Source organism: Stegodyphus dumicola, chromosome 12, assembly GCF_044657685.1.
Source record: "Stegodyphus dumicola isolate Sdum_Otavi_A_Nest chromosome 12, ASM4465768v1".
Lineage (NCBI taxonomy): Eukaryota > Metazoa > Arthropoda > Arachnida > Araneae > Eresidae > Stegodyphus > Stegodyphus dumicola.
In genome coordinates, this window is record NC_140779.1 from 5,000,598 (window position 1) to 5,015,290 (window position 14,693).

General features: G+C 31.8%; 1 protein-coding gene across 5 annotated transcripts in view; it reads right to left on the reverse strand.

Moving 5' to 3' along the window:
- LOC118195450 (hemicentin-1-like) overlaps positions 1-14,693 on the reverse strand; it is a 331,768-nt gene that overhangs the window by 289,240 nt on the left and 27,835 nt on the right. For 4 of the 5 annotated variants that reach the window (XM_085827451.1, XM_085827448.1, XM_085827449.1 and 1 more), the window contains exons 2-3: positions 5,368-5,597; positions 3,415-3,537 (exon numbers count right to left, since the gene is read on the reverse strand). In XM_085827451.1, the coding sequence (XP_085683577.1) occupies positions 3,415-3,537; positions 5,368-5,597 (353 nt within the window). Of the gene's footprint in view, positions 1-3,414; positions 3,538-5,367; positions 5,598-13,358; positions 13,511-14,693 lie in introns of those variants that run through there. The other variant, XM_085827450.1, reaches the window with a different exon arrangement.

Genomic DNA, 14,693 nt, shown 5'->3' on the forward strand with positions numbered 1-14,693 from the left:
AACAGGAAAGCATCACCTATTGCCCCGGCAAATGGGCGCACATAAACATCAAGGATGTCATCTCTATAAATCTGAGCATTCATGGTTCCCCTTGGAAAGACATGAAAGTCTGCGTGTTTACCCAAAGAGATGCCACTCCAAACACAGACACTGCCTCTTCCGTATGCATCTCTTTCACGGATGTTTAACAGATGATAATGGGTTCTAGGTTCTCTCCATATCAAATAACGCGTACTATCGCTTTGTAGACTAAACCTGGACTCATCCATAAAGAGAATCGCCCTCCATTGATCAGACGTCCAGTGGGCATGTTGTCGTGCCCACTGAAAACGGTCTCTCCTATGGCGTGACGTGAGCGGCACACAAATGGCTGGTCGCCTCGCATACAGACCACCTTCGTGAAGCCTTCTACGCACAGTTGACGTTGACACGAACCTTCCGGTGGCTGCAGCAAGGGAGGATCTAAGAAGAGTCAGAGTAGTGGTTCTATTCCTGCGTGCACATAATGTCAAATATCGGTCATCGGCGCTCGCAGCAGTTGGCCGTCCTTGGCTGAACCTCCTAGATGCCGAATCTGTGGTTTGAAATTGCCTCCTTACAAGTCTGTAACCACAGAAGGACTTGCATTTAGCCATCTGGCCACTTCAGTTTGACTTTGTCCTGCCTCTAGTCTCCTAATGGCTCTCCATCGCAGCTCTGCAGGCAAATGATGCCTAGAGGTCATTGTTACGAATTGGCTATCTCAGATTTCTGATGTCACTGTCACAGTGAAATATGTGGGCTTGCTCTCAAACATAGACTTTTATGCTTCTCGCAGATGATGTATTCCGAAAGCAGCACCACTAATTTTCATATCGCAGTTTTACTCAGCTACTCTTACTTGTCAACATATTCAAATTTTACACGGTTTGGCTTATTTTTGAGGGAGTTATCACTATTTTTGTGATTTTTCCTTAGTTTATGATAACCAGTGTATAAAGCATAAAAAGATTTGAATAGTAGCAGCATACATTTAGTAACAAATTCTAAATGTAGGACAAGCTACAACTCGTACTGGATTTAACTCATTCACAAATGTTCTAACAGAGGCTAGACACCCTTATAAATGCTCATTGTGACATCTGCCAGTGCTCAACCATTAACTCCCAGACATCAACAGCAATGTTTATTCTGATGTCATGATTGTACAGCCATCCTGACTGTTAATGGCAATCTAGCAATGCTGTCTGTCATATTGTTGGGCCCAGGTTTGAATTTTGTTTGAGTAGATTGAGCAAGTTTGAGTACAGTTGGAATTACTATGGCACATTAACACTTGTTTTAGTGAACAATGGAATCTCTCAAGTAATCCATTAGGTGCAGGGTGGTACGGAGAAGTCCAAATTAGGTAAACACCCAGAATTTTATTAAGAGTAGTGAACATGCGTGACTCAAACTGTCAGCTTTGATCGGTACTTATGGTAGTGGGAACTCCAAAACTAGCAATCCAATGAATAAAAAGTGCTTGAGTGACAGTTTACGCATAAACATCCTTCATGGTACTGCTTCCAGCCATCAGGAGAATCAGACAGCGAGGGTTAATACGTAGGAGTATCCTTCTGAACGTGGTAAGGCACTATATCCAAATGCACATGTTTAAAATGTTGATTGGGTACAGCAAAGAACTGCGAGCATGCTGTCTCTCTGGCAGTCGATGCAAGCACGAATCCAAGCAACACAGTCTTTCGACACAGAAGGCCACATAAAACAAGAGAGAATGAGTATCTTTGCCAATCATACACATGGATAAGAAAGTCCATGGAGAAAATTAAACACTGTCTTTCACAATAGGTTATAAACAAAAGGACAGATCTTGTCACCATTTATGTCACATAATATATTTAAACCAACGGAAAGCTCCATCTTTTGTAGTTTTAATGACCTACTTTCTGTAGACAGTAACAGACTTTGGAATCATTCTGTTGAGACTCGGCAATCTATGCAAAGCTTGTCATATCCAGTTTATTGATAAAAGCAATTTGTAGCAATGAACCTGCCATGATATTTTCTGGTCAAGAAATGTGTTATATATCAGTACTGAATTCGGCGATATAATAAATATGTCTTATCTGCCTGGGGGATGAAGAATTTTAATTTTTTCTGAGTAAAAATAGTAGAGTGCAATGATCTGTGTATACTAAAAAATTTTGTCCCTCGAGATTATGTTGAAAATGCTTTATAGTGCAACAGATAGCAAGTAATTCTCTATCATATGTGTTGTACATAGTTTCAGCTGGAGTTAGTTTTTGGGGAAAATAGGCTTGTGGTTGAAGATGTTTATCGTGTAGCGAATGCATAACAGCTCCAACAGCCACAACTGAGGCATCAACCATTTATGACAACTGCTGACCAGGAGCACGGTAACGAAGTGTCACTGCATTTACTAGATCAGTTTTATATTTTTCAATGGCTGTAGTTGTTTCCACTGTCCAAAGAATAGGACATTTATAATTTTTCTTAGAATCTTTCAAAAGAGAAGAGCGGTATGTGGGTAGTTGCTGCCTTAAGCAAAAATCCCCAGTAAAATTCATTATATGTTATATTACTAGAAATTTAAAATGCTGAAATTAGACAATTCTAAAAGCACACATCCTATATTCCAAACACTGAGACAAACACCAATCCCAGTTTTTACCTCTAATGCAAAATGGAAAGATACTTTTGTTTCAAATAAAGGGCATTAATAATGTTCAAATGAGGGACTGCAAGTTCTCAGATAATTTACAATTCGATTTCTTGGGTATTTTTAAAAATGATAACCTATCAAAATTTAAATAATAAAATATCATGAAATGTATTCTTAACAATATTTAACTTTCATAGGAACTGAAAATACATATCACATCACCTGTTACCTTACATCTATTACAAATTACATAAGACAGAAAACAATATTTTGAGAATTATGGGCTTACAGTTATAATGGTTATTCCTCTAATATTTTCACAATGCACATGTACTTATACTCCCTAAACAGGCATGATAAAACAAATAATAAATTAATACTCCTCCCAATTGATTTATGAAGTAAAGCACTCGATTAAAATTTCCAGTAAAGTACTTTTAGGTGACACTGTAAATGGGAAACAGGGAGTTCAAATACTGAAGATCTTCCACTAATGAAAAACACCTGCTCACTTTATCCTAGCACTATAACTCATGTTCTTGCTCTTGAAATGCTTAAGTTTCTGAAAATATTTATCTTATAAATCAGAATAAAATCCATAACTGCAAGACAGCAAACTAGTAAAACTAGCTTAATAAAAATAGGCATGTTTTGAAATTAAATAACATTTCAATAGCATTTTTCATTATGCAATGTTTTTTAATAACAATTTATTACCAAAGTTATTTTGATACTTAACACAGAATTACCTCATCCACATCTGATTTCAGTAGATGAAAAACTTGACCGGAGCTAGTTGATGCTATTCGTTCATAGGCTCTATAACCAGGATGAGAATGGTTCCCACAATCGCCAGTCATGACGAAAACAACCTTTAAAAGAAAAATAATTAAAGCTAAAAATAATAAATGAATCATGATACATATTTCTTTTTATCTGATGAATATTAAAAAAAGGCAAGTGCAAGAAAAATAAAAAGACATGACACAAACTGCATTACATGGTTAAATTACAATTACAACATTTCATTAAAATCAACTAACAGAAATATAAAGAAATGTACACATAAAAAAAAAAAAAAAGAGAGAGAGAGAGAATTGAAAGGGTTCAGATTTTAACAATTGCTCCGAAGGATCTTTTTAAAGTTTAATATGGTTTATCAGTAGTGATTATCAATAGACATGGTCCGTGTGGAACAGTGAAACATGTTATAGAATATTAGATAAATATTGATTTAGACTAACGTAAGAATATTATATATTTTCTGCATATTTAAAACAGAAAAACTATAGAATGTAATTCTATAAAAATATTCAATCTTTAATTAGACCAATCATGAGTTAAATGCATTTTAATTTAAATCAATCAGATTAAGAAGTAAAAAAGTTTGTTAATTAATAACAGATTAAGTTTGAAAGAATAACCTTAAGTTTTTCCGAATGGCAGAAGACTTAAATTAAAAGTGAAACAATGCTAATAAATTAGCAATAATAAAGAAAGACTATAAAACAGAGAAATTTTAAAATGTTTAAACTCAGTGCTTCTAAAACTTTAATATTATGATATCATAGCATATAGCAGCTCTGAAAATAATAAGGAGACACAGAAAGAAATTCCAAGAGAAATATACTGAAATAATCAATATATATGTATAAATATTAATTTAATTAATAATTAAAAATAAATACATATAATTATAATACTACAAAGAAAAAGAAAAAAAAAAAAACCTCCGAACTTTTCACAGTCTGCCAAAATTTGTCTTTTGGCTCAATGCAATATGATGATCCACAGTAGGGGAGACAGTGGTTCATACAGCATATATTCCGAAGAATTTTATGCATTTTAAACAGAAATCATGTAGTTTCGTACCCAAACCAGAGGGATTAATAATGGTCGAGCATGAATAAGTAAAAGCATCAGAGGAAGACTTACATACTATAAGCATGAAAATTATATTATTAATTGAAAATCAAGTGTGAATTCATTAACAGCAAAAAAAATATTAAGTAAAAAAAATTATGCTTTTTGTCACATAGCAAAAATGGGTAGTGCTTATGGAACAAGTACCTTTAACTCTCTTCTCAAATTTATCATGCATGTATTTAGCTTGATTCACTATGCATTTATATTTATAGTTCATAGATGATGCCAGCCTTTTTAAGTTGATATTTTATGAAATACTTTGAAATGAAACTTATTCAATTTCTATTAGGAATTTTTTTTAGTTGATGAGTGCAAGTATTTTTTTATTCAAATTAATTGATTAAATATAGTTATTACCAATAACTTTCTTAGAAATGTTTAAATGCAATTAACTATTAACTTATTGGTGTTAAAATTAAACTATCTTCTTTTGCCAGAAAGGTCTAACTTTATGATAATTAATAATGGTCCAGTTAATTAGTTTTGTTGTTTTTAATTCAAATGGTAAATGCTGCAGTTTTTTGATTAAATTAAAATTGTTGACTGAAATGATGTCAGCTTTGTACCTATAAGTAAAAGAAATTTAATGAAAATGTCATTATAAATTAAATGCTGAAACTTGCCCTCTACAAATTATTACATATATTTTCATTTTGTCACACAAATATATTTTTGTGAACAATGACTTTCTTAGCATATATATCTTCTTAATTCGTAAAGCAATATGGGTTATGAATAATATTTTACATTAGAAAAAATATATGTATATATAATACCTGACTTTGTTTTCTTTGTATAAGCTTCAAAACATCATTTAATAAATAATAATCTTTTGCTCGAGCATCTGTAAAGACATATATGTGAGAATTTGGAAGACAAACTTCTAAAGCTAGTTTTATGGCTCCAACACTCATTTCAGGGCAATCTCCACCACCTTGAACATAAAGCTCTTTCAGTTGCCGCTGAAACAGATCTGGATCTGTTGTTACTGTAACTGGTCCAATATCTACAAAAAGCAAAAACGAATATTCTTGTATCATTATCAGAAAGGATGAACAACATTGCATATTTATTACTACACATATTAATTATAATAGAAATAAACTCATTCAATATCTGATAGGATAAAATAGTAAATATAACATAAATCATAGAAGTACAATGTAATACACTAAATTCTGTGCATGCATTTAATTTTTCAAAACATTTTAAGAATAGAAAAATACATTAACCACTTCCCATTTATAGAAATTAATTTGAATTGCATTTGGTAACAAATTTAGGCTAATTATATTTCAGTTCTTTCCTTGTTAAATGTTTGGAAGTAGAAATGTTATAAATATATCACTGAATTCTCAAAAATGTTTAAAACTAACTTTACTAAATTCTTAGCCATCCAGGTACAAATTATTCATGCACTGCCTGTCATCCTTCCAAAAGCATTACAAGAAAACTAATAAATGAAAAGAAGAAATGAAAGAATGAAAAAATATAAGTAATATTCACCCTCTGTTAAATGCTTTAACATATATGAGAGATACTGTTGCCTGCATTTTTATTAATCTTTTACAGACAAAACCAATTTCACAGTTTCCATAATCATAAAAGTCTTTGGTACTTACGTATTATCGCAACCAGGTTGGTGCGATTTGTAAGTGTGAGTAAAAAAGTATGAATAGAAAGAAAATGTACATTTATTAATTACAGATAATTTTTAATACAGTTTTTTATATTATTTTGTTTTAAAATATAAAATAGCAATTAAACCCTTCCGGTTTCGAATTTGAATAAGTTGCAGAATTATTTTTTCAGCGGAAATCTTTCGGCTATTGCTTTTAGCACTGATTGAAAACCGTCTTCGCCATTAACAGCTTGAGCTTGGCGCCATATAAATTCGATAAGGTATGAGTGAAGATGATGACGGGCTGTTCCTCTCTGTTTTTTGTTGCGCCATTTGGCTGAGCCCCACATGCGCTCTACATGTTGTGTGTGAACGCCTGTGTTAGGATCCACAAAGTTATATTTGTGATTAACAGTTCCATGCAGAAATCCAGCATTTTCGAACTCACTTGTATTGTATCCTTTCCAGCAATCCGAGTAAATGATACTTCCTTCCTTGATATTTTCGCAAATTTTTTCCGTGAGGGTAACGGCGCTTCTGTTAGGTACAGTAACCAAAAAAGTCTCTTTCTTTTCTCGGCAAATTCCGCCGAAATCCTATTGCTGTGGTAGTACACGCCCAATGTTATTTTTTCTTTTTACAAATAAATTCTTTTTACAAAACTACGTATAACACGTAGGGTTGCCGTAAGTAGGGTCGCCAAATTTGGCGATTTATGTGAATTTTAGCCTGGTTGCGTTAATACGTAAGTACCAAGTCTTTTTACAATTTTGAAAATCACAAAAGCAGTCGACAGAAGTAGAATGTTTATCACTTGAGAATGACTTCTTTCAGTTTGAAGTCTTTTATTTAAATATTTTAATTTTAGGCAAGAATGAGCAAGCTTAAGCAACAGACTAAACAAAGAAAGATAATTTTAGCAATTAAAGAAAAACTTGATACAACTGTCAAGTTATTGAAATATGACGTGTAACTTTAACACTAGAGCAGTAACAAAATAAGGAAGTTAGTTGAAAGTTCATTTGAAAAACGTTATGCTTGCCTAATCTAACAAATGAAATAGAAATTAGCAGTAGGCATTCCTATCTGAGGCTCAAAATGCATGGAAAAAGCATTGTCATTCCTCAGTTCTTCAGATACTGGTGGCTGAACTCATGCATCTATGGGTTGTTTCAGGTACTTTAAGAAATGACATGATATTGAAAAAATACATCTGAAAAGTGAAATATTACACGTGAATTATTATTCAACTGCAAGAATCTTTAATAACAAAGGCAATTATATGGAGAAAGCAATTATTCTTCGATGAAATTTTTAGTGCAAATGAGACAAGTATCATTTGAAAAGGCCTCCCAACTAAAAGATTAGCATTGCAATGAGTTAAAGCAACATCAGATTATAAAATCATCTCTTACTGAAACCTTTCATTAGAGGCAAGTCTCAAACCTCTAAAAACTTTGGCAAGATATAAGGTATTTTCTCCCTCCTTTCTGCATGCTTTCATGGTGTAACAGTAGCACACTCGGTACATATTCGAAAGGTACAGGTTCGAGTCCCGGTGAGGGCATTGCTTATTTTTCATGTCTCCTGGTTCAAAAATCCTCATGACTCTACATTGGCACCCAAGCAAAAAAAAGTGGTGGATGATAATTTTTCACCACCAGGATTTGGAAAGCGGGTCCCCTAATCCCCAGTTGGCATTTAAAAAGGGGAGTACATAAGGCATTTTCTCCCCTCTTTCTGCATGCCTTCGTGGAGTAACAGTAGCACATAACTACATATTCAAGAGGTTCAGGTTTAAATCCTGGAGAGGGCATTGCTCATTGTTCACGTCTCCAGCATCAAAATAACCTAATGATTCTACAAAGAATTTTGAAATAAAATTTCTTTTTGTTATGAACCTCAGTCATCTGTATAAGTCATCCAGAATATTTATAAAATGGTTTCATAAAAAATTTGTTCCACAGATGACTAAATTGTTGGACAAGAAGAGTTTATATTGCTTCTGATTTAAAAAATGTAAATGAAGAAAACCTGAAAAAATGGCTGGAAGACAAAAAGAATAGTGATGACTAAATCTACTCTCATTAAGATATTATTGACTCGAAGAAATGCAGTAAATAAGCAAGAAGAAGCTAAAACAACAAGAATAAGCCATAACAAGGCATTGGAATGTATAGACAAGTTTTGAGACTACATGGATCAGCAAAGTAAATTTGAATTCAATAATATAATAGCTTTATAATATTTCAAACAAATCTCAACAGATTATTACACAAAAAATACAACAGATCTGTTCTTAAAGAAAAAGATTTTGGTACTTTTCCGTTTCACCGGCACAAATCTCGCCAAGCAAACTTTATTACGACAACATACAGTATACACATAAAAAAATGTTAACAAATGTTAGTTCTAAGAACTTTTTATTTTAAAGGCATAAACATTTTAATATCGTTTAAAATTTTGTAAAAAGCCAATAAATAAAGACAATAAATTTGTAAAAAGACATTAATTTAAGAATTCATGGTTAAACAAGCTGATTTTCTGGTTCATATTATGTGACCCCAAGTGATCTCATCTCACATAAACTAAAGTATGCTACAAAAATCTAATTATCTCAGTAATTATCTACATTAATTTCAAATTAAATCTTAATTCGGAATGCAAGTTTAAAGACAAGAATTATTTCAATTCATACGAATAGCTTATTCAGAAATTATGTAAAACCACAGTGCTTTACTTTGCTAGTGTATTCTCATTAGAATTGATGAATTTAACCCTTGACTTTGCCTTTCCTATATTTTAGCCTTCAGGTGAGGGGTGTGATTGCATTCTAATTGACTTAATTACCGCGAATGGCCTTAGGGCATAAAATTGTACTATCTGATAAAACTTCTATGTAATTGTATGCCAGTATTGAAAGAAACAATCAATCTGATAAGAAATGTCTGTGACTTGTCTTGAAAATGAGGCGTAAAAGGCTACCAGCAAGGATATTCCCTTTGGCATCAGTTGTACCATTATTGGCGACTTTATTGGTTGCTCTGGCAAAACAGAAAAGTACCAAGATTTTAAATTAATTATTAAAAATTTATATTCAATATCTTAATTTTAATAATTAAAAGGTTTTTAATTAAATTATACAATTATTTATATTTATTTTGATTAAATGAAATTAAAATATACTTTTTCCTGTTTTATAATGCTGAAAGCTATTACAATTTTCTGTGAATACATGTGCAGTATTTAGAATATATGAATTTTATATTTGTACACAATTTTGGGCCATTTCCAGATTATCTACATTTCTCTATTATCCATGCATATATGGGAAACTGGTATGGATATGCAGAAATTGAGTTGTGTACTCTGTTCTAAAACTTACACTTCCAATATAGAATCAGCAATTAATAAAGTGATGATACTTATCAGTACAGTGAAACCCTGGATCATGAATGCCTGTAATCACAAAAAAAAATATCTGAACAAAAAATTTCTTGAATGAGACACAGTGTCTCAAATTACAAACACTGAAGTCACCAAAAAATGGTTTCCAAAGGTGTTTTGAGCTAAAGTTTGATAAGGAATTAACATTCGAGAACCTTCAAAAAAACATTTAGAAATTTAACATACACTTCATTTCACAAAATTAAAACATCAAATTCTAATATAATTTTTTACATAGGATTAAAATCTCTTAATAATTTTCCATTTAAAAAAAATTGCCATTAAACCTGAAACAAATTATATCATGAAATAGCTTGTTGTGGAAGTACTGTTCGCAACTTGTCAATTTCAGTGTTACTAATAGCAATAATTTCCGTAAAAGTTTTCTTCCTTCCCCCTTACACTGTTAGAATTTCTTTACATAGCCCAAACGGTATAGTGGTTAGGGAAGCCGACTTTCATAATACTAAAGGGCTCAGGTTAGCATTTTCAACATTAGGAAAAAACTGCTTTTTTTAAAATTGTAATGACTTTTTGAAATGAATTAGCACAAACATATTGCAGGGATTTATGTAATTTACTTAACACTTTATTTTAAAGCAACCTTTCCTATTGCTCTTGCATTCAACCCACACTTTTTTGCCAGAATGTAAATGAGTTAGTGTGTGTGCATTCAAATGATCTTTGATTTGCTACTGATTAGATTTATCTGGTGTTGAGTGCTTCTTGCCATCATTTAGGCTTGTTTACGCTGACTTTTAGAAATCAGAGCCTGCCAGAGCATTAAATAACCTGTGAGAAGCCATTAGATTAACTTAATTCAATTTAATTTTAAGTTGTTATCTTTTAAGTTACGCCAAAAGTGTTGGCTTTGGTAAGCACGAGTTGGTGCCATCTGTGAATCATAATTGAATTAATAAAGGGTTCTTTATGCCTTTATAGCTGAACTTAATTAAGGATAATTCCTTATGCAGTTTGTTAATGTCTAGTTAGTTTAGGCTACCTAAGAATACAAGACTTTATACTATATATAAAATTACCTTTAAGATCTAATGCAAAATATATTTCTCATTTATTTTGTTATTCTATATCATAATTCGAGAAATGTTTTATACCCAACAAGCTCTCTATAAATATAAATTAGTAATTATTTCAGACAATAAAAGAATAAGGAAAGTATAAAACAAATATTCTATTGTAGGACAAAGTAAGCATATTCTTTATAGACTATCTTTCCTTCAGATTTCTTATCTATGAATTCAAATTCAAATTACAATTTCAAAGGCAATTTTCATTAAAAGCAAGTTTCATCAATTTGATTTCACTAATTGTCGTGTGAAGCAGACAGCACACAACAGCATCCGAGGATTACTACTGAACTGTTCTGTCTTCAGTCGTCTTTGTAATCTGCCATTAGAAATTTAAAATATATATATATATATTAAAAAAGCATACAATATTAATTAACTTTTGTCTAATAACTATGCTTTGGAACAGATAAATAATGAATAAAATGAGAGGTAGAGTAGACTTTAAAGTACCCCTTGTATTATGGCAAAGTTGTTTGATTTATCGCCAAGTTGTTGTTTCATTTATGGTAGCCTGAGTTGTTGAATGTTATGGAAACCCTATTGTGACATAATCGGGTGCATGATTCTGGGAAATTTTGAATCATGGGATGTTTTGTAAGCATTTTTGTGATGTGTGTTAAAAACCGTTCAGATCGGTTTGTAGGAAGAAAGGTTCAGATGGTCGCTATGTGAAGCATTCGATCAGAAAGAGTACCTGGTTTAAAAAAAGTCATTTGAGTATGATTGATATTTTGATTTTTACATGGCTCTGGGTGTACGAAGCAAATTTGAAAATCACGGTAAGCGATTATTTGCTTTAGGTAGTGCTTAAATGTATAACATGTTTTTCCTTTTTTATATTATTTTATTGTTTGGTTTAAAATGTATTGTATTGAGATTATGTATTTTTTGTTTGCCTATATTGTAGACTTTGGTGCTCCTTTGACTTTTTAAGTGAAAATATATCGATGTGTACATGGACAAACTAAAGGCAGTGCGCAATGCAAGTTTGTGCAATTCTGGGATTTTTTTTTTAAGTGAAAATAGGTCAACGTGTACATGGATAAAGTTAAAAGAATGCGCAATGCCATTTTTGTGCAATTCGAGGATTTTTTTTAAAGTGAAAATAGGTCGACATGTACATGGATAAAGTCAAAGGAATGCGCAATGCCCCTTTTGTGCAATTCAAGGGTTTTTTTTTTTTAAGTGAAAATAAGTCAATGTGTGCATGGATACCGAGTTTGTGCAATTGTTTGTCTTGTTATTTTGGCTTTGTGTAGTGGCAATTTTTGGTGCAAAAATCGCCGCTTCGCAAGACAAAATAACAAGTCAAAGAATTGCACAAAATGGGTATCCATGTACTGCCAAAGAGCGCCAAGTTTCGCCCAGGGGTACCCTAAACTATACTTTTACCAAAATGAGTAAATAAAAAAACATAGATCAAGCTATTGTATTAAAAAACCTCTCGAATATTTATTTGATCTTATTAGACTTTCCAAAATTTTTTATTATGAGTATGTTCTCTGTTTAGTGTATATTGTTTTTCAAAACATTAAATTTTCTTTTTATACTTTCGCAGACCATAATCTTCAAACATCTTCCAGCGTTATAAATTAAATCATAAATTAATAAAATGCCTTCTTTTAACATGGGACTTTTTATGCATATTTTCTGATATAAAATCTACAAATTAAATAGTACTTCCTTGTTAAATAACAATAAACTGATCATGTGATTTTAAAATCACATGTTCATAACAATAAAATTTACCTCTTGATTAGTTGCCAATTTTGCAGCTAAATGCAGTCCTTGCTTTAACAAGGCATTGAATCATTATAATTATTAAGTATTGTTCAAATTACTTAATCAATCATAATTTATTAATAATCTCCTTCAATTATTGAATAAAATCTTCAATTATTGAAAAATTCTTTCATAACTTTCATATAGCTTCAACAAAACTATAAAATCTAACTTTTTGTCCCTCCTATATTAGGAAAAATGAAGCAACATACATAATCTTAGTAAAAGCTACCACAGCAACCATGAGATTGAGAGTATGAAATAATTTCTTTTAGTTTGATAATTGTTGACTGTTTTGCATAATTAACCTATCAGATACCTTATCAAATACCAGATCTCAGAGATATGCTTTGTTGCCTTTTTTAAACAGAGTAATAACATGAAATGAATAGTATTTTCAATATTTCACTTAAAATGTTATATTATGTATATTATTACATGCTTATTTTCCGTAAGAAATCAACAGCTGTCAACCTATACTAAAAACATTGTTGCAGATTACCAGCTAACGATATAAAGCACATTACTTTTGTTGAAATCTCTAAAAAAGGAGATTATTTTCTTCCATATCTTTAAATTTCAGTTACTTTTCATTTCGGCTATTATGTACAAATATTGCAGTCATAAATTATACCACGAGTTTTAATTTTTTTACAAAAGGATGTACTAATTTCAGCGTATCCTTGGGTTCAATAAAGTGGTGGATTTATAAATACCGTCAAGTTGAATTTTTGTTATGCTTGACATATTAACTAATAATATTTTATATTACAAAGGTCTAAAATCCACTTTAAATGTAACAGGTTCAAATCTAATTAATGTATACCTAAATACGGCATGAATGACGAACACTGGTCGATTTTCGGTCTTAGCGGAGCATTTCTAAAGAATAACAGAATAAAATTTTTTAATCAGCGGAAAATGATAAGGAATTTTTAATCAAGGAAATCTTATTAGAATGGCTGTAAAAGCGTTTATTATACTACGGAATGAGAAACCATCAAATTTCCCGGCCAAGAATTGCATAACATGACGAGGTGCTGCCAGATGTATTTATCTAAAAAAGGGGTCGGCAACCTGTGGCTCGCAAGTCGTATGCGGCTCAATCGGCCTTTGAGTAGCTTAATCAAAGTATATGTATTGTCTTTGGCTTAATCGTATTGGAAAATTAGCTGCAATATTACCATTGACAAACAAATTTTAATAATCTCGCGCACACATCAAAATGCGCGGCAGATCGCATGCATAAACTTAGCTTTAGCTAACTTTGCTTCCCACTCCCATATAGGAGCCTTACTCCCACCGACACGACACTCGAATCGGTCATGGTTTCCACGGAGTATAAAGAAGGAGGTGATAGCGGAAATATTGATTTAATATCAATTTTCATTATAAATAAGGGATAAAATGGAACCTGTTTCGTCCCTGGAATGCGACAATAGAACTGTAAAAATAAAAACTTGGGAATAAAGAATCAAAGTATATTTATGCTCCAAACGTGAGCAACATTTATATCATTTCTGATCACAGTTAGACAATTTATATAACGTTTCAGAACGTTTGGATTCTTAGTAAATACGAGGGTATTTACTGCATGCATATAGAAAAGTAGTAAATTGGATATCATCTAAATATCGCCCATTAACTTATGTGAATTTAATGTACAATTTGCATTTCGTCCATAAAAGCAGGCAATCGTTACACTTTAGAATTAAATAAAAGTTCTGAAATTTTACAAGAATATTCGTACTTTTATTTCATATACAGAAAACAAGATAAATTCATTCCCCCCCCCCTTCTTTTCTGTTTGAAGTAGGTTTTTAATATAAAGTTCTGCTTATACACGGGCTGTTCGCACATTTTTTAGACGATTTTCACTGTTTTACAGAAATATTAACCTACAATTTTTGTATTTTAAATGTTCCTTTTGATAACCCTTATTTTTAACTATCTTTCTACACCGTTACTTCCCAGACAATAAAGCGTTTTTTAGCCGCGGAAGAGATATTTTATCCCATTCCTCTTGAACAGCTTTCCGAAGTGCAAGGATAGTTTAAGTCAACGTCTGTACAATCCGCTTTTTAAAAGTCCAAAAGCAGCAAAACTTCGTGGATGATACATTAAGAAATTTAGTAGCTAGCTCATTTAATATTATAACTAA